This window comes from Heterostelium album, assembly GCF_000004825.1.
Source record: "Heterostelium album PN500 unplaced genomic scaffold PPL_contig12, whole genome shotgun sequence".
NCBI lineage: Eukaryota > Evosea > Eumycetozoa > Acytosteliales > Acytosteliaceae > Heterostelium > Heterostelium album.
Genome location: NW_008805089.1, coordinates 576,360 through 600,121, shown reverse-complemented (window position 1 = coordinate 600,121; position 23,762 = coordinate 576,360). Strand labels below are relative to the sequence as shown.

At 31.6% G+C, this 23,762-nt stretch overlaps 9 protein-coding genes across 9 annotated transcripts; 7 read left to right on the top strand and 2 right to left on the bottom strand.

Moving 5' to 3' along the window:
- Window positions 1–897: 897 nt before the first annotated feature.
- PPL_05475 (sulfite exporter TauE/SafE family protein) lies at window positions 898–2,645 on the top strand (the record flags this gene model as incomplete). The annotated part of the gene is made up of 4 exons (XM_020576356.1): window positions 898–1,118; window positions 1,201–1,450; window positions 1,519–1,843; window positions 1,939–2,645. 4 exons carry the CDS (start codon window positions 898–900, stop codon window positions 2,643–2,645), a joined length of 1,503 nt encoding a protein of 500 aa, XP_020433605.1.
- Window positions 2,646–3,076: 431 nt separating this feature from the next.
- Window positions 3,077–4,446, top strand: PPL_05474 (josephin domain-containing protein; the record flags this gene model as incomplete). Its single annotated transcript, XM_020576355.1, has 7 exons — window positions 3,077–3,154; window positions 3,242–3,336; window positions 3,415–3,500; window positions 3,571–3,818; window positions 3,900–3,997; window positions 4,161–4,197; window positions 4,387–4,446. 7 exons carry the CDS (start codon window positions 3,077–3,079, stop codon window positions 4,444–4,446), a joined length of 702 nt encoding a protein of 233 aa, XP_020433604.1.
- A 174-nt stretch (window positions 4,447–4,620) lies between these two features.
- Window positions 4,621–8,336, top strand: sec20 (sec20 family protein; the record flags this gene model as incomplete). Its single annotated transcript, XM_020576354.1, has 5 exons — window positions 4,621–6,097; window positions 7,218–7,348; window positions 7,449–7,540; window positions 7,658–7,786; window positions 7,892–8,336. The coding sequence occupies 5 exons, from the start codon at window positions 4,621–4,623 to the stop codon at window positions 8,334–8,336; spliced, it is 2,274 nt and encodes a 757-aa protein (XP_020433603.1).
- Window positions 8,337–10,616: 2,280 nt separating this feature from the next.
- PPL_05472 (patatin-like phospholipase family protein) lies at window positions 10,617–12,707 on the top strand (the record flags this gene model as incomplete). Its single annotated transcript, XM_020576353.1, has 4 exons — window positions 10,617–10,991; window positions 11,064–11,529; window positions 11,818–12,433; window positions 12,518–12,707. The coding sequence occupies 4 exons, from the start codon at window positions 10,617–10,619 to the stop codon at window positions 12,705–12,707; spliced, it is 1,647 nt and encodes a 548-aa protein (XP_020433602.1).
- Window positions 12,708–12,875: 168 nt separating this feature from the next.
- PPL_05471 (uncharacterized protein) lies at window positions 12,876–13,436 on the bottom strand (the record flags this gene model as incomplete). Its single annotated transcript, XM_020576352.1, has 1 exon — window positions 12,876–13,436. The coding sequence occupies one exon, from the start codon at window positions 13,434–13,436 to the stop codon at window positions 12,876–12,878; it is 561 nt and encodes a 186-aa protein (XP_020433601.1).
- Window positions 13,437–14,514: 1,078 nt separating this feature from the next.
- On the top strand, window positions 14,515–16,258 carry PPL_05470 (uncharacterized protein; the record flags this gene model as incomplete). Its single annotated transcript, XM_020576351.1, has 3 exons — window positions 14,515–14,630; window positions 14,694–15,077; window positions 15,175–16,258. The coding sequence occupies 3 exons, from the start codon at window positions 14,515–14,517 to the stop codon at window positions 16,256–16,258; spliced, it is 1,584 nt and encodes a 527-aa protein (XP_020433600.1).
- Window positions 16,259–16,807: 549 nt separating this feature from the next.
- On the top strand, window positions 16,808–19,869 carry ireA (putative protein serine/threonine kinase; the record flags this gene model as incomplete). Its single annotated transcript, XM_020576350.1, has 3 exons — window positions 16,808–17,058; window positions 17,190–19,325; window positions 19,398–19,869. 3 exons carry the CDS (start codon window positions 16,808–16,810, stop codon window positions 19,867–19,869), a joined length of 2,859 nt encoding a protein of 952 aa, XP_020433599.1.
- A 253-nt stretch (window positions 19,870–20,122) lies between these two features.
- On the top strand, window positions 20,123–21,111 carry PPL_05468 (D-hexose-6-phosphate mutarotase; the record flags this gene model as incomplete). Its single annotated transcript, XM_020576349.1, has 2 exons — window positions 20,123–20,397; window positions 20,481–21,111. The coding sequence occupies 2 exons, from the start codon at window positions 20,123–20,125 to the stop codon at window positions 21,109–21,111; spliced, it is 906 nt and encodes a 301-aa protein (XP_020433598.1).
- Window positions 21,112–21,271: 160 nt separating this feature from the next.
- amtA (ammonium transporter) lies at window positions 21,272–22,813 on the bottom strand (the record flags this gene model as incomplete). The annotated part of the gene is made up of 3 exons (XM_020576348.1): window positions 21,272–22,017; window positions 22,123–22,459; window positions 22,553–22,813. The coding sequence occupies 3 exons, from the start codon at window positions 22,811–22,813 to the stop codon at window positions 21,272–21,274; spliced, it is 1,344 nt and encodes a 447-aa protein (XP_020433597.1).
- Between the last annotated feature and the right edge of the window lie 949 nt (window positions 22,814–23,762).

Sequence of the window (23,762 nt, the reverse complement as noted above, 5' to 3'; positions counted from 1 at the left end):
TATCCTTTCCATTTAAGTTTACTTTTTAATAGTAAATAATAGTAAATTAATTAAAAAATGTAATGTATTTATTTATTTTAAAATTTTGATTTCCAAATCAATTTAAACTTAATATGTTAATTAAATGTCAAGTGTGTTTTTGGTGTTTTTTCATTGGTAAACAAATTTAGATTTTTATCATTGTTTTTTTTTTTTTTTTGGTTTTTCATCAATTAACAGTTGTTGTGGTTGTTGTGTTATTTAATTATTGTTTAAAATAATAAATTAAATATTCAACAAATTATTTAAAAATTGAATAATTGGTGGTGATAACACGATATATATTGTATATTTCGACTGTTGTTTCCAATCTAATGACATTTTTGCATTAAAGGTCATCTGATAAAACTACACATATCCACAATATTTAAAATATATTTGAAACATAGAGACAGATGACAATAAATCAATAGTTACAAAGCAAACCTCTATCTATAAGAAAATGGATAATTAGGTTCATTCAACAACATTTCAAAATCTTCATTGATAAATTTATCTTACTTCTTTTATAAAATTTAAAACCACAAAATATTATAAATATTATTACTCTTTGTATACATTTTTATACCAACACATTAATAACAATAACAACAACATTCTATCACTACTTATCTGTTAATAGAAATTAAATCAACTATCAAACTCTTAAATTATCAAATTATCAAAACTAACTTTACTAATTATCTAAATTAAATTAAAATTTTTTATAAAACAGTATAAATTTCTAATTTTAGAATTAAATTATATATTATATATAAATCACTTTGTAAACAAACTGAATATTATCATAATTATTTGTAAATAATCATAGAATCAGTATCAAAATATAATATCAAAACAATATATAAAGTTATAAGAATGGGAGTACCTCATTTCAGCAAAATAATAGCAGTGACATTGATTATATTTTGTTTAGCCAATGTTAGCCATGGACTACGGACTAATCCGTCATCCCAACACTCTGTTTCAAATTCCTACACAGCATATAACCCAACATTGACCAATCATTTCGAAAGTCTTGATTCTACCGGTTGTCATGATTGCTTAATGGGATATGTTTGTATAAATAATAATTGCTCGTAAGTAAAAGAAATAATAATAATTAAATATCAAATCAAATTGAGTCAATCAAATAATAATAACTTAAATACACAAACATAGTAAATGTCATACCGATGAACAATGTAAAGATAGTATGGGATCACAAGCCGTTTGTCCTGCAAGCGGTATCTGTCAACATAAATCATTGTTCCACAACCAAATCACTGCACTCGATATTGTAGGAATGGCTTTACTCTTCTTGGGTTGTGCATTGTCATCCGGTGGTGGTGTTGGAGGTGGTGGAATCTACATCCCAATTTTAATTCTCGTTAATAAGTTTAGTCCAAAGACTGCTATTCCACTTTCAAATGTAAGTTATAATTAATTAAAAACAATCAATCAATAATAATAATAATAATATTAATTTAAAACAAAAAGTGTTTGGTAGCAGGTTGTTCATTTGCAAATTTAATTCAAAACTTCCCAAGAAGACATCCACATGCAAACAAGCATCTTATCGATTATAGTGTAGTGCTTCTGATCGAACCACTCACTCTTGGTGGAACTGTGTTTGGTATCTACTTGCACACTGTCTTGCCACCCTATGTCATCTTGATTTTATTGGTAGTCACTCTGACTGCTACTTCTGCAACCACCTTTAAGAAAGGTCTTGATTTAAGAAAGAAAGAAAACACCAAGAAAGAATATTTATTAATTAACAATAATTCCGATGCATATTTAACACCAGAAAAGAAAGTTAATCGTAAGTAACTTATAAGAAACATAAGAAGTTATAATATTATAGACAATGATTAACTAACTAATTAATTAATCAAACTATTATTATAATGATTACAGCATTCTTAGATGCAGATTGGGTAAAGATATTCGCTATTCTATCAATTTTAATATTATCTACAATGTTCTCTGTGTTTAAGGGAGGTGATTCAGAGGTGAGTTTGATTGGAATCAAGTTGTGCTCACCACCATATTGGGTGTTGTCATTTGCTATCTGGCCGATCATTATCATCACATGGATATTCACTGCAAGATACTTGTATGGTCAATGGTTGAGAAATCAGGCAGATGGAACAATCATTGAGGGTGACATCCGTTATTCACGTAAAACCATCATCTTGTTGGGTATTCTGAGTGTGGTCGCCGGTATCTTGGCATCGCTACTCGGTATTGGTGGAGGTATGATTAAAGGTCCAGTTCTGTTGGCAATGGGTCTGAGTCCAGACATTGTCGCCGCCACCTCTAGTTTTATGATTCTCTTTACATCGGCATCGTCTGCCTTCCAGTATATCCTGTTGGGTAAGCTTCGTTTGGACTATGGTTTGGTCTACTATATCATTGGTTTCGCAGCTTGTTTCGTCGGAACTCAAACCTTGATCTGGGTGGTCAACAAATACAAGAAGAGATCCTACATTATTTTCTTGATCACAGCTATCATTGTTATCAGTACCATTCTATTGGTCGTCACCGAAGTATTGGATTTGGAGAAATACAAGAATCAACCATTCCAATCCATCTGTTCTCCAGGTTCAGGTGGAAGTTCTTAAAGAAACTATTTCAATTACCACTTACTTTTAAATATATATACATATATAATATTATAATCATTAAATTAATCTTTTAATACCCATTCCCATCATCACAAAATTTAAACATTTCTTTTTTTTATTCTACTTTTTTTTTTTTATGTAATAATATTTATTGAATTGAATTCTCTGAAACTCAACAAAAAGCTTTATTTTGCGATCTCTGAAAAAGATTTTATTTGAATAATTTAATTATTTATTTGTTTAAAAATATTTTTATTAATAATAGATAAAACATTTATAATATTATGATGTATTATTATATCTATTCACACTTTCAAAGGAATAAGTTAGCATTAATGAAAAAGAGTTATTAAGTGTTTACAAGTGTTTATTAAAGTTTTCAAAATTTGTTCATTTTTTTTTGTTTATTATTATTTAATTAGTTAATTATGAGTAATAATAATAATAATATATACTTTGAGAAACAAAGTTTGAAACTATGTGGTTTACACACTATTAATAATCTTGTATGTATAATAATATTCTAAATGTTATATAATAGTAATAAGTATTACTTTGATAGTAACAATCTTTGTTTTTGCTTATTAAAATAGTTACAATATAGAGCATATACAAGAAGTGAACTTGAACATATTGCTTATGATTTAGATCAAACAAAGAAATGGATAAACCCTCATAAAAACTTTTTGTAAGTAGATAGTTGTTGATGGTTGATTACTTAACGTAAAGTGTCTGACACTCCTCCTCTTATAATTCATTGTCTTAGTGGTCTGGGTAATTATGATGCAAATGTCTTGATTGTTGCACTGAATAGAAAAGGTTTTGAAGTTAAATGGTTTGATAAAAGAAAGAGTATGTTTTGTTTGTTTGTATTATTGTCGCATGCGATATTCAATAACTACTACATCTTAAATAAATATAGGGTTAGATGAAATTGATTTTGATAAAGTATATGGTATCATTGTAAATTGTATGCTAAAAAAGATAATGGGACTATGGAATTCAAGACATTGGTTTGGAATAAAGAATATGAATTATATATCTACAGAGTCAAAAACAACTTCTGAGACTACCACCTCATCTACGCAACCACCCTTAACAACAACACCTTTCAACTATTGTCTTTTGAATTCAGAGACAAATCCGATAGTATTTCAAGCAAAACAAAATGTAATAACTTAATAGCTATCTAATGCTCTTAAATATTAAACAAAACTAACATCTAAACCTTTACACTTTCAACTTTATTAGTTAATAAACTATTTAGCATCTTTTATCAATGAAAATGCAGAGGTACTATTAGTTTACGAACAATCTACACTTGCAGAACAAGAAAAACAACAACAATAGTAATAATAAATAAGGCTGTACAGGTATTAAAAGTCTCTTTTATTTTTTGATGGTTTGACTTTTCATATGGGTTAGCCAGCATTGTATATGTTTTTTTATCAAAATATCTGATGAACTTACGTAAAAAAGATATTTTTGATTTTATGTTTTAAATTTGTACAGCGATCCTTTTAATTTTAAATCTTTAAAGATTATAATTGTAAATTGTTCAAAACAATAAAAGAATCAAACTTAAAAATGAATAGTAATTTTAGTAGTGAAAATTTATGTTAATTACATCAAAAACAATTCGATTATATTTGCTTAAATTGTTTGTTCTGGTTGTTTTGCTAATCATTCAAATCATAAGTTTGAGAATATAAATAATATTAAATTAAATTTAAAAAAGAATGGTATCAGTAATAGTAAATCAAATGATTGTTTTATAAAGAGTGAAATAGCTAAATAACTATGATGATTACCCAATAGTCGATCAATCAAGCCAGCTAACATATTCATTGGAGATTCAAATCTACAAAATCAAACAGTTGGCCGGTATTTATAGAGTGGCGAATTAGAATCAACCTTTGCTTTTTGCCAATCTTGTATTTTTTTTTCATTTTTCTTTTACAGTTAATTTATAATGGATGTTTATAATTCTGAAAGTATATGTACATTAGAGCATAGAAAATCATTCATTTGTTTAACTTGTAATATTCTTTTGTGTTCACAATGTGTTGTCAATCATTATAATCACGACAGTCAAGATGTTGAAACATTAAAATCAAATCTCACTCTCTCATCCACTTCATCAAATATAAGTACAATTCATAATAATAATAATAATAATTTTAAAATAAATAATCAAATTGAATCGATATGGAATCAACTTAAAGATAATACAACACAATACAATCGATTCGAATTAAGATCGAATGAAATATCATCACACTTTCAAACACTTCATGAATATCTTGTCGTTGAAGAACGTCGCTTACAGAAACCAATAGTAGAACGAATCGATCAAATAAAACAATCAATACAATCACAAATCGTTCAATTGAAATCATTAGTTAATATTGTAAACTATACTGTCAATTCAAATAGTAATAAAGATGGTGGTGGTGTTGATCATTCCATGTCAGATGAAAACAGCCAAACATCAGATGATGAAACAGATACAACTGATAGATATCAATTGGAAACATTGATAAAATCAATAACTATTTCAAATTCATTGGAGCAATTCATTAAACTTCATAGAAATACATTGTTCTATCATCAACAAGATGAACAACACCAACTGCCAACCGATACTAAGCTATTAGATTTAATTCATGAATATCTCAAACATCAATATCAAGTAGAACAACAGAAACATCAACAACTTGATCAACAACCACAAAATGATATCATTGACTTTGAGATATTTATCAATAAATTTAAGAATACTCAAATGAAGGGTGTTGTTCGTGATACGATTGTGATGCATCCGAGGCTATTGGACAACAAACATCTTAAGAGAACAATGATACTAAGCAGCGCTACCTCTAGCGATAACAAAACTTCATTGTCGCTGTTTGATATCACTGTTCCATGGACATTGACATCACCAGACAACGAACAAACTCTAATCGAATCAAAGGAAGTAGACATTACGTTGAGGCGTACATACAATTCCATGGTTAGAGTGAACGATCTTATCTATATCTTTGCATCGCCACCATGGAAACCAGAGAATAGATTATTTATCTACTCGATTCAAACCAAATCAATTGTGGAAACAATCGATGTTGATAAGAAATACGGTGGTGGCGGTGTATCTGTTTGCTTTGATGGTGACGACTATATCTACATGATGGTTGGCTGCTACGGTAGATCTGCAGATTTCAACAGAAAGATCAATCGCTTCAGAGTGTCTACCAGAGAGTTCGAGGAGTGTTTCACACTACCAGAGTTGTCATACAATCATATACTCTCGTTCTTCTACGAAGGAATGTTGTATTCACTGACAATACATCATCAGTCACTCTACATTTTCGATCCGAAGGCAAAGACGTTGTCATTCTTTACTGACAAGAATCTAGCATATCCTTATGCAGCCTGTACCGACGGCAATGGTAATATCTACTTCCACTCAAAGGATCAGACCTTCACCAAACTGAATGTTATCACCCGAGAGTTTGAGACTCTCGAACCAGTGACTCGCACAATGTCCAACGTATTCTCTATGATCTACCAACACAACAAGTACTATAGTAGCAGCTACATCTATTTGTTCGGTGGTAGCAACATAGGAAACTATATATATTCCATTGAACATAATGAATGGCAACAGGTTTTCAAAAAAGACACCAATGAAAGAATGTTATATGGTTCTGTGTTGATCGAATGAAAATGAATGAATGAATGAATACTTATATAAGTAATTTCTAATATGAATTTATAAAAAAAGAAAAGATAAGAAAGATAAATAAAGAAAAGAATGGTGGTTTTTGATGATTATATATGCAATACTAGTATATTTTTATTGAATAACAGTTTTAACTTTAGATATTTAGAGTTGTCTCTTGATGAAAGAATTTGTGTAACCACAGCTAATCGTTGAGTATCGTAAAAGAATAAGAGAAGAAGGTTTGCATGTGTATTATGGTAACAACCTCAAACCTTCGACAAAATGTGAATTGTCACTAAATGACTGGGATATTTGGGTTAAGCACGACCAACTTTCACAGTGACAGTATTAGTCGGATTGTGTTGAATGTTCTAGATCTCGCTCGTACCATTCCTTGTGATTCGTTGATTTCTACCAATACTTCATAAATGATAAACTATTGCGAGAATGGACCTATTCACTTACTGAACAGTTTCTTACTATCATCTAGTTATCCTTCTAAGGAATAACCATCTGGTTGGCTAGGATGCGTGGTCTGTCTTTATCTTCATCTATATATGGTATCTTCATATCTCTGGTCTCCTCCAGGGTACTGTGATATTGTTGGATTGTCTATACTCTTCTTCTTAAGTTTGCCATTGTATTATAATATGATTCAACGAAACATTTTTTGATGGATATGTTTTAAGACACGTGTCATTCATTTTCTGTGAATCATTAGAAAAAAAAAAAAAAATAAACATATTAATTTTAATTTCATCATTTTAATTATTTTTATATTTATATATTACATTTTTACATATAACAACGAGAGTAATACTCAAAGATGAAAACATTATTTAAAGAGATAAACACGATAGAATATCAAATTAGAAATGAAATAGTTACACTCTCACATTCCAATTCGATATCTGAAATACAAACATTACATCACTCAATAAAATCAGGTCTAGATAATTTAAATCAACAAATAAAAGTAAACTATCGATTAATTACCTCTTACACTCACAAATCAAATTAAATTCTAATTATCTTATCTTATTGTTTATTATTATTATTCTAACTTTTATTTATAGAAAGCGTCACAAAAGATTATAGAAAAGAATAAATCTGCAAAACTGAAACAATATGAAAAGGAATTAGCAATACATAAAGAGGAATATCAAAAGTAAATATATATTATTAATAGACTGTCAAACTTAATTAAACAAGTATTTATTAAACTAATCCGATTCATTTCATTATCAATCAAAACATATTATTACTATTATAATATTACATCTAGTTTAACATCATTACAAAGAAAACTAAACCTTCAAGCAACAAAGAATTTACAAGAGAAATATAAAAATGAAAGAAAAGAATTGCTATCAGGTAGCTCAAATATAACTCATCAATCAAGATTAAATAAAAAGTATGTATATATATTGTTGTTGTTGTTGTTGTCGTTGTTAAATATAACCATTGGTTTTGTTAATATTAATATTAATAATTATTATTAAACTAAATGTAAATGAAGTTCATCAAATGAAGAGATCATAAAGAAATCAGTTAATATAACAGAGACAATGAAGAGAACACGTAATATATTGAATTCACAGGTGATTAGAAGTTCAGGTTTGTTGGATGAAATCGATGAATCGTCAAAGGTCATCGAGAAAACATTGGTACAACAGAAGGAGTACTCACAGAGAACCTCAGAGTCAAAGTCACTGATGACAAAACTAAAGCGCAGAGACATGACCGATCGATTCCTCATCTTGTTTGGATTCGTTGTATTTCTGCTAGTGGTACTCTACATTATAAAGTCACGTGTTGGTAGCTGGCGTATCTTTGGTATCTTTAGTGGCTTGATACCGACTTCCATCTCACCATTCTCAACACCCGACGTTGATTCAACAGCAGCAGCAACACTCACAGCGTCAACATCATCAACAACATCAACACAAACCACAAATATTTAAAAACAAACAATAATAATAATAATAATATTAATTGTCATGTCATGTTACAAAAATGTTAAATGGTTTATTCATTGGCTCTTAAATTTCACCTGTTTTTTAATATTTTTTTTTGATGTTTTTGGAACGTAATTTTTTACCAAAAGTGGTAATTGATAGATCCTCATTTCCGATGAGTCTTTCCGCACAACTTGAAGCGAAGAACAAACAAAAAAAAAAAACAAAAATAAAAACACTAAATTCCCAGTGTTTAAAACATCTGTTTGAAGATGAATCTACCCTTATTATTTGTTGATTGGATTTTGTTGTTTTTTTATGCAACTAAAGGGGCTATTGAGTGTATGTTGATCCCAGAGTGTTTATTGAACATCCACGCCATTTAGAAGAGTTCTAATGCATACCCCAGAAAATAAACCAAAATTAACAATATTTGTGTTCTTTAGACATCTAAATAAAGTAGTTTCTTTTGTTATAAATATCAACAAATTAATTAAAAACAACTGATTTTTCATTTGTTTTTAATTTTTTTTAAATTCCAATAATTATTTTTAGAGCCATATACCTTATTTATCTATTTTTAATCTTTTTACTTTTTATTTGTATAGTTTGAAAGTTTTTGTTTTTTTAAAATTTATTTAAATAAATTAAGTATTTTCTTTTTTGAACTTACGAATTTAAATTTGGTATATCACAGATACCAAATCTACAAAATTAAAAATTAAATTGATTTTAAAAAATTTTTTATTCAAAACAACAAATAATATTAAAGATAATAAAAACACCTATTTGTGTCACATATTTTAAATAAAAATCATAAAAAAAATAGTTAACCACAAAAATCCCAATAAGAATAAAACATACACACATATTACTAATAATATTTATACGTATTATAAACACAAACACACCACTTTGAAAATTTAGAGTCAATTACAGCAACAACAAAATCTGTAATTTCTGAACAGTTATATTTAATTGAAATTTACTATTCAATTCAATTTTATACATATAGTAATTTCTATTTTATTTTATTTTATTTTCAAAACATACAATTACTTTACATTTTTATTAGAAACAATAACAATAAAATAAATTAAAAAAAATAGTTCACTATTGCTCACTCTCTCATAGAATACCCCAATTTTACACTGACACTAACACCAGGTCATCTTACATTTTATTAATTTTTGAGCGCTAAAATAACAATAAGCAAAAACTCAACACCTTTCAATAACATAGATAACAAGCAAACACCACAACTGAAAAACAAAAAAAAAATTACCAATTATATTACAAACAATAAAATTCTTTATATGATAATAACCAACAGCCAACTAATAACAACAACAACAATAATAACAACGACTACAAACAATAAAGTAACAAGAAATTAAAAATTAAATTAAATTTAACAATCAATCAAATTTCAATTCAATTAGAATAGAATTCAGAATATTATAAGAGTTAAATAGCTTAATAAGCACAAAATCAAAATCAATCAATCAATAATTAATATAATTATAAAGTAGAATTACCATTTTTGATACTTTCAGTCGTAGATTTCTAATTTTTTTTTAATTTTAATTTGAGAACGAATAAATAAATCATTAAACAACACAAATTCACAATCACAATAATCAACAAATCAAACAACAACAACAACTAAAATATTCAAATTCTGCAAACAATCAATAACACCAATATCTTTTATAACATCAACATCAATAGATTTACTAAAGTTAAATTTCAAACTCTGTACAATCAAATAACAAACTATAAAAAAACAACAACACAATTGATTTCAATTCGATTAAAGAAAGAAAGAACCAGTTCCAATCAATCACAATTCAATTTAATACAATCAACACACATTAATATAATATAATATAATATAATTAATCAATCTTGCTTTACATAACAACTTTATGTATAAATATAAAAATAAGTTTTATTTAAATTATTTATTTATATATTAATAATAATAACTACTGTTAAATCTATCTCTCTTCTCTATATATATTAAATAATCATCATAATTATATATTCTTATATATATAGAACAAAATTGTATATAACTTATCTATTATATTACTTTTCACATTGATTTAAAATTTAAATCATAAGATTTTCTTTATTATTTATTCTAATTTTTAAAATAATATAAATTATAGTTTTTGTATAATACTACTTTATATATATATATTGCTACATAATATCTTTAATTTAAAAAAAGGTGGTGTTGCTTTTACAAAAATAACAAAATAATTTTTAAATTGAATCATCATGGTTTTTGTTGTTTCACCTGGCAAAGATAAAACAGATTTGGTGGTTTGTGATGCTCTGTCGAGTAACTCTGCTGCCTTCTCTAAAGATAAGATTGAAACCATAGTGCAGGAATTGATATCGAATGACAATGCAGAGCAAAATAATGAACAACAAAATGAAAACAATCAACAGAGTCAACCGACTTCACCTTTCTCTTCGATAACCTTTTCATCTCCGCCACCCTCACACACAAACAAATCATTGTTAACTCGTCTACTAAACCATCTATCGGGATCATATCTATTCTTCTGGATTCCAATAGCGCTAAATCTTTTCCTAACCATTCTAATGTGGTTATTCCCATCATTCTTTTTAAGATCAAAATTAAAAAGAGTAAGTTGTTTAACATAATTATTATAATAGTTTTTCATTCTTTTTCTTACTCATAATAATTATTGAAAATAGGAAAGAACTGAAAGAATTAAATATTTAGATGAAAAGATGAAGAATTCAGATAGCTATTTGGAGTGGTCGAATTGGGCAAAGGAATTGGATGTTTTGGATGGCAAGGAAGAGTGGAGAAGTGTCGATGAATCACCTTACTACGATAGCAAGTTGATTAGATTCAGACTGGCAAATCTCAGATTGTTGTCGCAAAAGGGTGATATCCACAGTTTGATTTTGGCATTGCGTGCTGGTCTGCTGAGAAATCTCGGTGGTATGGGTAATGTCCGATTGTTCCAAGAGAGTCGCGTCGGAACCAAGTATGTCATTGAAGAGTATGTCGATGAGGTGGTTAAGCAACTGAGATTCATCCATGAGATGCCAGAGAGCGATGAGCATACGCTTGAGAAACGTTTCGATTTCTTCTATGAGACTCGTCAGGCTTTTGGACGGTCGGCACTCTGTCTGAGTGGTGGCGCCACCCTTGGTATGTACCATCTCGGTGTCATCAAAGCGCTGCACGAGAATAACCTGCTGCCCAGAATCATCTCGGGTTCGAGTGTGGGATCGATTGTTGCATCGATGGTCGGTGTCTCCACTGAGCAGGAGCTGGCCGACGCCTTTAAGCGCCAGCACTGGAAGTTGGACGCGTTCGACTCGGGTCGCTCAATGAACAGGAAGTTTGCACGTCTTTTCAAGAAGGGTGTGCTGATGGACATTAAGAAACTCCAGAAATGTGTTCGCGAGAACATCGGAGATCTAACTTTTAAGGAAGCGTACGACAAGACCAAGCGAATCCTCAACATCACCGTAGTCACCAGTGGATCGTTCGAGTTGCCACGACTACTAAACTACCTGACTGCTCCCAATGTGCTCGTTTGGAGTGCAGCATGTGCGAGTTGCGCATTGAAGTTCCTCTTTGAACCGGTGGAGCTAGTCGCCAAAGACAAGAGCGGAAACATCGTGCCGTACCATCCATCGGGCCTGGTATTCACCGACGGCTCCGTCGAGTCTGACCTGCCAATGAACCGACTGTCCGAGTTGTTCAACGTCAATCATTTCATTGTTTCACAGGTGAATCCTCATGTTATTCCATTCATCAGCGACAAGACTATAAGTCCGTCGAGTTCCATCGTCGATGCAGTCAAATACCTCACAGAGTCAGAGATGAAGCATCGTGTTCTCCAAATGGCATCGCTTGGCCTCATCCCAACGAGAATCAGTGGAATCACACCGCTTCTCACACAAAAGTATAGTGGCGATATCACGGTAGTACCAGATGTCGAACTAAAAGACTATGCCAACATCATAAGCAATCCAACAGATGACATGATGAGAAACTATATTAAGAAGGGTAAATCGAGTACATGGTCAAAGATTGCAATATTAAAGTATGTTGTTTTTTAAACCTTTAACTAAACTATTAATTATAAATCATTTTACTAATTAATTATCAAACAAATAACTATATATAGAAATCATTGTAGAATTGAATTGACATTGGATTCAATTGTATCGGATTTAAGAGACAGATTATATAAAAGTGATAATACACAACAAAAGCACAAATTTATAAGAGATGATCTAATAACTTATTCACCAATGATACTTCATACAAATAATAACTATAGTAACAATAAAGATATAGCTGAAAAAGTATTATAAAGCAAATCAATTAAAAAGCAACATAAATTATAATATATTTTGGGAAGAGTACTAATACAACTAAATACAACAAAATATACCGACTTCCAATTCTTTAAATATATATATATACATTTAAGAATGTGTGGAGGTCAATATAATGTTAATTAGTTTAACTTTAATTATCTATTAAATGTCAACCAATTTTGTTGTTGTTGTTGATGTTGTCGTTGATTTATAATAATTATTATTATTATTATTGTTATTATTAACAATATTATTATTATTATTATTATTATTATGAGGAATATATGGAGTTATTGGTACCATTGGTGGTGCCACTGTAAATGATGGTATGGTTTGTGATGTTACTATTGTTGTTGTTGGAAGATGACCATGACCATTGCCAATACCGATTGTAGCCAATGTAGCATTGTTGTTTGTATGATGTTCATAGCTGTAGGTGGTTGCAACTGGCTGATAACCACCGGTTGAGATGTATGTGGTGGTGTTGTTGTTGTTGCCAACACGCAATCTACGTTGACGACAGCAACAACAACAGATGGCTGTGCAAATGATGATCGATCCCAGTGGTAATACTACAATAAGAGCGATGGCACCGTTGGTAATAGAAGACATACAGAGATCACAAATCTGGATTTGTCCATTCTGAGACATCTCATCGAGTCCACTGCATTTATACTCTATAAAGAATGTATCATAATAGGTTCTTCCAGTGCAATAATCCATATTACCAACTGATTCACAACACGATCCATCCACTCCATTAAATGAATTTAAAAATATAAAAATAATTAAAATTAAATATATTTTTAAATTCATTTTTCTATTTTCTTTTTCTTTTTCTATTTCTATTTTTCTAACTCTTTCTTTATTGATTTCCAATCTTTCTTTAAACTAACTAAATAATTACTTCTTAAACTAAAAATAACTAATCTTATCTTTGTATTTTATACTATTACTATTTATTTTATTTTTTATATCTTGATTTGTTTTATTTTTGATTAATAAATGTATATATAATTTATGTAATATTTTGTAAGTTTAAACTAGAATATTGAATGGACCTATCAATTAATTAAATAATTAAATATTAATCAATCAAAATGTTTTAAAAATTAATTGATAAGTTTAATAATGAGATGGTTGTCATCCAAACTAAATAAATTTAAACCACGATAAATTATATGTTTATTAAATAAATATATGTGATTTGTGTGTTTGTGTGTGTTTTATAGTTATAATTTAATTGGTTGATTATATTGTGTGTGTCTGTCAAATACACAATCACTCACAAAAATTAAAGGTTATAGGAGACCCAAATCCCACATACCTTTTCATACCCCATAAAAAATGAGTGCAAATTTGCACTGAAAAAAAAAAAAAAGCATTATTATTTAATTATTTAATTTTTTCAATTTTCAAAAAAAATGAAGTTAATTTTTTGGAATTATTTTTTTTAATTTAATTTTTTCTTTTGCTGATCGAATTTTCGCCACACTATTTTTTATACTAAAATATCTTTTAATAAATCTTAGCTTTTTAAAAAAAAATATAAATTTTGGACCACCTCACATCATCATATTGCACACACTTACAAGTTCCAAACTATAATACAATAAAATATCGCCAAAAAACATTGCGAAATGGAATAAAAAATAAAAAACAACCGAGAATATCTTAATAACTATTATTTAAACAGCATCATTACTTCGAAGACAACAACAACAAATTAATAGTTCCAATTCATAATTTTATATAATAATTTTATATCTTTCTAAAACAGATATATAAATATTTAAACAAAATGATGAATAAAGCTATCATTTTATTATTTATTTTTATAAATATTGTATTTGTATATACAACTACTCCTTCTTTTCAAATAGATAATCAAGCAACTGTTACTTTGATTAAACAATAGTAAGAGAGATTAGATTAGATTAGTTCATTCCTTTTTTCTAATTAATATTTCATAAAATATAGTAATCAAAGTCAACTTTATGAAATTTCATCATTTGGATATGCACAACCAATTTATGTTGCAAATTTAACAGGTACTTCCTATGAGATGGGTTATGCCTACGGTTATTTCTTTGCTGAAGCCATCGTAGAGTCATATCACTCACTTTTGGACAATGTTTTACCAAACCAAGAGGCTCAAGATGTATTGGAGTTGTTCTTGGATTGGCAATTCAAAGATTTCCTCTCAAAGCAATTGCCACAACAATATTTCGATGAACTCAGAGGTCTTTCCGATGGTGCCAACGAAGCTGGTATGCCAGATGTCTCTGTTTTGGCCATTCGTACAATGACCATCGCCAATTTCCCAGGAGACATTCAATCCAACATTGAATATTTATTAGAAAAGTAAGTGCGCTTAATGAGAAATCTAAACTGGAAAAACAAAAAAAAAAACATTTGGAAAATTAATTTTTATGTTCAACCTGAAATAATAATAATATAGCGAGGCAGAATCATTGGTATCCTATTTATTCACAGAGGAATACAAGAATATTATTGAAAGTGGAAAGTTTGTTAGAGTTTTAGAGCAATTGGCATTGTCTGGATTCAAGGGATGGCAATGTTCACACTTCTCCGTATGGGGAGACAGAACTGTCAACGGTGATATGTTTAACGGTCGTAATTTGGATTGGTTCCCAGGAACTGGAATCTCTCAACACAAGGTGTTGGCAGTCTACCATCCAACCACTGGTGGTTCCGCTTTCTTGAACGTCGGATTTGCCGGTTTGCTCGGTTCCATCACCGGTATCAGTGCCAACGGTATCTTTGTCGCCGAGTCCGATTCCGACACCCGCCCGGTGACATTCGACGGTTTCGCCTGGACATTGAGATTGCGTTACGTAATGCAATACGCATCGACCATCGAAGAAGCTCTGAACATCTGGCGAACCACCAACAACACTTTCGGAATGAATCACATGTTGTCGTCGGCATTCGAAGCAAACACCGTCCAACATCCAGCCTACGCTTTGGAAACGATGAAGGGATACACCGCCTACTTCCCAGACAACGATCCAAGCGAGGTCTACTACTACAAGGACACCGGTGTTCAAATGGGATACCCGATTCCACAGGCTGTCTATCGTACCAATCACGGATACGACCAGCGCATACGTCAGGAGCAAACATTCGTGCCAGCTCCAGGCGATGACACAATGGTTCGTTACTTCTTGTTCCACGACAACTTTGAGTATTTCGGACAACAGAATGCCATCGGTGATTTGGCAGCAGTCAACATCACATCGATTCTCGGTGACAAGAACAATACCGACTTTTACGATTGTTCCGAGGCTTACAACGGTGCCAACGTAGTATCGGCCACTTTCCACTCACAAACATCAACCATGTACATCGCCTACGAAGAAGGTTCAGGTGCACAAAGAAAATGTGCATGTTGTGGTGTCTACGTTAAAATTGATCTTGCACAATGGTTCGGATCCTCTATTCCATCGACTGCCACCAGATTTTCATCGTCACCATCAGTCAACATCAATCATAACAGAAATACTAAAAACTCACACAACTAACCAACCCTTTACTAAATTAATAAAACAAAATATCATACAAATCATCATTTATTAATAGATGTGATTGATTTACTTGTATACTTGTAAATCCAGGATTTATGCATTTTAAAACCTGGTTTGGTTTGGTTTGGTTCCTATCATTTTTTGTGTTTTTGTTTGTTCACAAATTTTTAGATACACGTGTCAGCAACATGAGTCATCATTTTTTTAACGACATTATTTTTATTTTTTATTTTTTTTGAAACAATTCGCAATTATTAATAAAAAATATCAAATTTCAAAAAGTTATTGCAACCCCTCATTTATCAAACAAACATTAATTTATAACTTTCAATTGACATCTTATAGTTTAATATCAAATCAAAATCAAATCAATAGTTATTTTAAGAAATAATCATACTACTTCTTTTTGATGATTTTAAAGTTAATTATGTTTACACATTTATAAGATAGATATTGTGTTTTATTTATATATTTTTATTTTTTAAACCTTTTTTTTTTTTTTATTATTAGTATTGTTTTTTTTTAACAAACAAAGAAAACTAAATAATGAAGAATAATAATTATAATAATAGGATTGTAAGATTACCAACAACCATTATTTCAAAGCCAACAATGTTGCTGTTGTTGGCAATTTTATATTTTATATTGGCATGTTGTTGTCCAATAGTACACTCTCAAAAGGTGTATGCATACAATGAACTGCAGAAACAACAACAACCTCCACTCAACCAAAAACTTGTAAATAGTCATCTTGCACAGAACGATATGTTATCAAATGATAGATTAATCTCTGATTTGTAAGTGTTTGAATAATCCATATAATATATAGTAATCAATGTAAATAGTTACTAACTAGCTGGTGGTGTTATTACAAAAATCATAGAAATCTATTAGTAACTACTTTAGATGGTAGTATATATTCATTTAGATATAGCGATGGTATGCTAAATTGGATTGTAGAACAAGATTCATTGTTTTCGACATCGCAGCAGATCACCTCCACTCAACAGACGCAATCGACAGCACTGTTGATTCCATCGATCGATGGCAGCGGTGAGTTCTTTCAGTATAAAGACAAGACCATTCAGAAACTACCATATACAATGTTTGATATCGTTCAGTCTTCACCGCTACTCAGTCACAATACCATCGATGGTGATAGTGACGAAGAGACAAGTACTCTCTACGTCGGTAGCAAGATCACTACGCTGTTGGTTGTAGACCCAGAGTCTGGAAAGGTAATAAAGACACTGACACAATCTGGTGTCTGGGAGGAGGGATGTCCGTCGGTCGACCTCGACTACCAAGACGATCCAACACTACTCTTTACGCGATCCGACTACAAGGTGATTGCACTCGATCCGAAATCTGGAAAAGAACAATGGAATATCTCACTTGGTGAGTACTTACCGTTTACTTCCAAGTCGTCGTCATCTTCCAAGCCATCGTCAAGTTCATCCTCTACCAGTGGTAGTGGTGGTGACAAAGAGAAAGATACACTTGGGGATGCATTGATTGAAGTATATCCTGTGAATACAAGATACAAGATGTTTGTAAAGAAGCAAGAGGTAATGACTCGTTACAACTATTGGGAGTCAATGTTGGTTTCACCACCTGTTTCGATCTATGCATACTCGAGATCAGCCAACCTCTTGAAAAAAGTTGATTTCATAAGAAAGTTCTCGGCACAGCAACAGTTTGATATGTTACCACACCCCGGTTCGACAACAGGTGATCTAGTTCCAAGTGGATGGCATCCAACTTATTTGTTTGACAGTTACGATGGACAGATCTACATTGCCAGTGAGTCGACAAAGAAAGAGGATAATGTTATCACCATTGACGATAACAACAACAATCCACCAAGACAAATCACAGATGGCCAAGGTGGTGACAGTAGTAATAATACACCAACCAAAAACAACAGCAGCCATAACACCCCATCTACAAATCAATCGTTATTCGACATGTTGGAATCTAACCAAGTAAAGATTGGATTGGTTGTATTTGTTGTCGGTTCTATTGGACTGAGATTGTACACCTATCTCAGGAAATGGTATAACAAATCAAAAACAACGCATAACCATAATGTTCCAAAGAAGACACCTTCAAAGAAACAAAAGAAGAAGCAACAACAACAACAACAACAACAACAACAGCAACAAAAGAAAGAAAAGGAAGAAGATGGAGAAGATGGAGAATTACAAGGGGAATCAATTGTATCAGAGGTTGTTGAGAATATTAATTTGATGAAGCAGATCATTGACCAAGCAGATGAATCAGAGAAGATTACACTCACCAAGAGAATAGAATTGGACAATGGTAACACTCGTATTGGAAAGATCGAAATGACAGCCAATGTACTTGGAACTGGAAGTTGTGGAACCATTGTTTATGAAGGATTCTTGGAGGGCAGAAAGGTTGCTATCAAGAGAATGTTGAAACAGTTTATAAAGTTTGCAGACCGTGAGATCTCTCTGTTGTTGCACTCTGACGAGCATATGAATGTCGTTCGCTACCACGCCAAAGAGGAAGACAGTGAGTTTATCTACTTGGCACTGTCGTTCTGTAAGCAATCTCTGGATGGTCTAGTCGACAGCAAGGCGTTGTCCGACTACAAAACCATCCAGATCATTCCACAGATGAAACGAATGATTGTCGATCTGTTGGCGGGACTGTCGCATCTCCATTCGATCAACATTGTACATCGTGATGTCAAACCACAGAATATATTGGTCGATCCAAACAATCGTGTAAAGATATCGGACATGGGACTTGGAAAGAAGTTAGATGCCGATACACACTCACTGACATTCACATCCGATAGCTATGGTTGGCAGCCAGCAGAGTATCTCAACGGAAGCAACAAGAGCACAAAAAAAGTCGATATCTTCTCAATGGGTTGTGTTATCTATTATCTGGTGACCGGTGTCAATCCATTCGGTGGTCGTTTCTCACGTGAAAAGAATGTACTCAAAGGAAAATACGATATCGATGCCATTCAACATATTCCAGATCTTCACAACTTAATATATACAATGATTCAATTTGATCCAGAAAAGAGGTATGTTCACAACCTAATTGACTTTTTAATATATTTTACTCATACCATTTATTTTATTTCCTTATTTTAAAGACCAACAATTGAAGAATGTGAAAATCATCCATTCTTTTGGGATACTCATAAACAAATGTCATTCTTGGTGGCAGCTTCCGATTACTTGGAGTTTGAAAAACCAACTTCACCTCTGATCGTAGAGTTGGATACTCTGACAGAAGAGGTCATCGGTGGTTCACTTCCTGTCGGTCAGAATGAATGGTGGTCCAAGTTGGATCAGCTGCTCATCGATAACATCGGTAGATACAGAAAATACAATGGAAAAAGTCTACGTGATCTCCTGAGAGTCATTCGTAACAAATTCAACCACTATCGTGATCTACCAGAAGACGTACAACACTGTCTAGGTACCATACCAAACGGTTTCCTAGAGTATTTCAAACAAAAATTCCCTAAAATTATTATTTGTACATATCTTTTTATAAAGAAAAATTTGAAACAGGAGGCTTATTTTAAACAATTTTTTATAGAAACAATTACAACTAAATAAATAAAAGGTTTCAATATTAATATATATATGTAAAACAATTTATAAAAAGATTCATTCTTCTTAATTGGTTTTTATTCAATCTACCACCCAAATGATTCTAAAACTCTGTTTCGATCCAAGTTGGTTCCAGAATTTGATTTTAAATTAAAAAAATTAAAAAGTGTGAACATCAAAAACCAAATTAAACACATGATTGATCATTTAATTTTGAAAATTAATTTATTATTGCATATTATCTACATATAAATATAAAATGAGTTTAGAACAATTACAAAAAGAGTGGAATAGAGATGGTGTCACTGTATGTGAAGATAAGAATCTGATTCAAGTTCGACTTGAGACACCAACATCATCTTGCTCAATCTATTTAAATGGTGCTCATGTATCTTCATTCATTGTAAATGGTGTACAACAGTTCTTCTTGAGTGAGAAATCTGCATATGAACCAAAAAAAGCAATCAGAGGTGGTATTCCATTGATCTATCCACAATTTGGTCCAGGTAACATACAAACACATGGTTTTGCAAGGTATATTTATCATAGGCTTTGATATAATTTGAAACTCAACAAATATATATTAATAAATCTTTGCTATTATTTATGTGATTTAGAAATATGCAATGGTCAATTAAATCTACATTTTCCGAGGGTAATGGTACTATTGGTATAAAGTTTGAGTTGAAGGACGATGATTACTCAAGAAACATTTGGCCAAATTCATTCCGTGCTCTCTACTCTGTTATTTTGCATCCAGCTCACTTGGAGCTGAGATTCTCCAACAAGAACACCGATATCAAGCCATGGAATTACCAATTGGCATTCCACACCTATTACTCAATCTCAAACATTCAGAATGTTCACGTTGAAGGTCTCTCACAATACGAATTCATCGACAAGATGAAAAAGGCTCAGAAATTCACAGAGTCACGTCAAAATGTTACTATTCAAGAGGAAGTCGATCGTGTCTATGTCAGCATCAAACCAGACACACCTATTGTACTGGTCGACCAATCGAATCAACACAAGATTATATTGAAATCGGAAAATCTAAACGATGCAGTTGTTTGGAATCCATGGGTTGACAAATCGAAAGCAATGGCCGATTTCGGTGATCTTGAATATCCAAACATGATTTGTATTGAAGCCGGTCAAATAGAAAAACCAAAATTACTTTCACCAGGTGAAAAGCAATGTCACAAACATTTCATTTTCCCATCATCCAAACAATCACCATCACTCTAAAACCATTTCAACCCAATGCTATTGCCAATGAGTTTACATAAATAGATATAGGGTAAACAAAACAATATAAAATAAACAAGACATAATTTTAAATGAAACAATTTTTTATTTTTTTTTTTATATTTATTTATTTTTAAACTATATTATTATTATTATTATTTTATTGGTAATGGTTGTTGATACGTGTGTAATGAGAGTCTTCATTGTCGATCAATGAAATCTTGTGATATGCGTATTCACCGTGTTCAACCAAATCCAAACCATGTTCCTCTTCGGATTCTTCGATTCTGAGTCCCATGATCTTGTCGATGAGTACAATGATGACGATGGTGGCAAGTGCCGACCATGCAGCGGCAACAACGACAGCCATAACTTGGATACCGAGGAGACGTGCATTTCCGTAGAAGAGACCGTTGGCTCCTCCGTCTGGATTGATTGACTTTTGTGCGCAGAAACCAATGGCGATAGCACCGATAATACCGGTGAGACCATGGACAGAGCTGACGTCGAGAGCATCGTCGATGTGCAGACGGTGCTTCAAGAGGTAGACCGAGAGGTAAGAGGCAAGACCAAGAACAACACCCAAACCAATCGAGTATTGCGAGTTGATGTAACCAGAGGCCGGGGTGATACCTGCCAAACCGGCAATGACACCATTGATGACGGCCACGGTCGATGGCTTACCCTTCAACCACGAGAGAATGATCCAAACGATGGCAGAGAAGGAACCACCGATCTGAGTGGAAGCAACAGCCGAGGTAGCAACCGATCCAGCGGCAAGAGCGGAACCAGCATTGAAACCGAACCAACCCATCCACAACAAAGCAGCACCCAAAGCAGCCAATGGAATATTTGATGGTGGGAATTCACCTCCGTACTTTTCAAAATCTTTTCTTCTTCCAATATCTATTTAAAAATAGAGATAAATAAAAGTAGTAGTCGTATAAGTATCAAACAAACTTTGAATTAACATTTAGCAAGATTATAATGAATGAAATATCACACACATACATAAAGCAATAACTAAAGAACTAACACCAGCGGTTGTGTGAATAACGATACCACCAGCAAAATCCAAGACACCGAGATTCTTCATCCATCCACCACCCCAGATCCAATGAGCAACTGGGTAGAAGACGATAATCTCCCAAAAGATTGTCAATACAATGAATGAACGATACTTGACACGCTCGGCATAAGCACCGGTCATCAGCAGTGGTGTGATATTGGCAAACATCATCATAAACATAGCGTATGCCGCTGATGGAATATGTGGTGCATTTGGATTACAATCTTCATAACTAACACCAATCAAGAAAGCATGATCTAAATTACCAATAATACCTTTCTACAAAATAGATAATAATATAATAAATATTAGTAATTCAAATATTATCACACACACTCACACACAATGAATAACTATTATATTTCTACATACTTGATCTGGACCAAAAGTTAAAGAGAAACCAAAGGCTTGCCACATAACAGTTAATACTACAATACCGGAAATGATTTGTGTGATAATAGACAATGTATTTTTCGATCTCAAAAGACCGGATTCAAAGAAAGCGAGAGCTGGCATCATACCAAGTACAAGAATAGTTGAAAGCAATACCCATGTGGTATCACCGGTATCTGGTGCTTTACCATCAGCACAATTTTGGTATGTAGTGTTATCTGATGACTCTGTCAATGCCATTTTTAATAAAACTACTATTTATATGATTTTGAATATTATATATATAGATAATAAATATTTATACTAAATACTACTACTAACTATAATAATAATAATAATTTAGATTGATTTGATTGTTTTTATTTGATTTTTGATTATAATCACACACAAATAAATTGAAATAAACACAAATTTACAAATAAAATAGATTAGAAAGTTCTATCTCTCGTTAATTCTACTCTATTTTTTTTAATTTTTATGAGTTGCTTGTAATTGGGCTGTGAGAGTGTGTGTGTGGTGAGTTATAGGTGAATGAAGTGAACAGGAATGAATTTGAGTGAAGTGTTTGACTCTTTCTTTTATTCCTGGTTATATATTTAATATTATTATAAATTAATATTATATATATATAATTATAACTATGCTTAATATAATAATGTTAACAAAGCAAAAAAAAAATATTGAAAAAAAACAAAAAAAAAAACCTTTTTTGATCTTGGCTGTTTGATTCTTTCTTAAATCTGTAAAAAAAAAAGTAAAAGTAAAAGAAATAATAATAACTGTATAAGATTAGTTAGCTAACAGGTACAGTTATATATTTGTAGGGTTTTGGAGAAAAAGATGGAATGCTCTCTAGTGGTCAGGAGATGTTTTTGTTTGTTTGCCAATCGCAATTAGATTATTTTCGTAGGTAAGCTTTGGTTGTATCTAAAAGCTAAAAGGTAACAGAACTTTCAAACAAAAAATACCAATCTATAATAAAAATTGTTGTTTTGGAACAATTCAGCTGTTTAAGCCTGGGAGTGCTGTTGTTGTTGTCAAGGCACGACTATCATTTTTCATGCCACCAATATCAGAGTTTTGGTGGGTTTGGTACCACTTTCAATTCAAAAATACCAAAACAAAAAAAAAAACAACTAAACAACCACAAAAAAAGCAAAAAAAACATCAAACATGTTTGAGTTTAGCC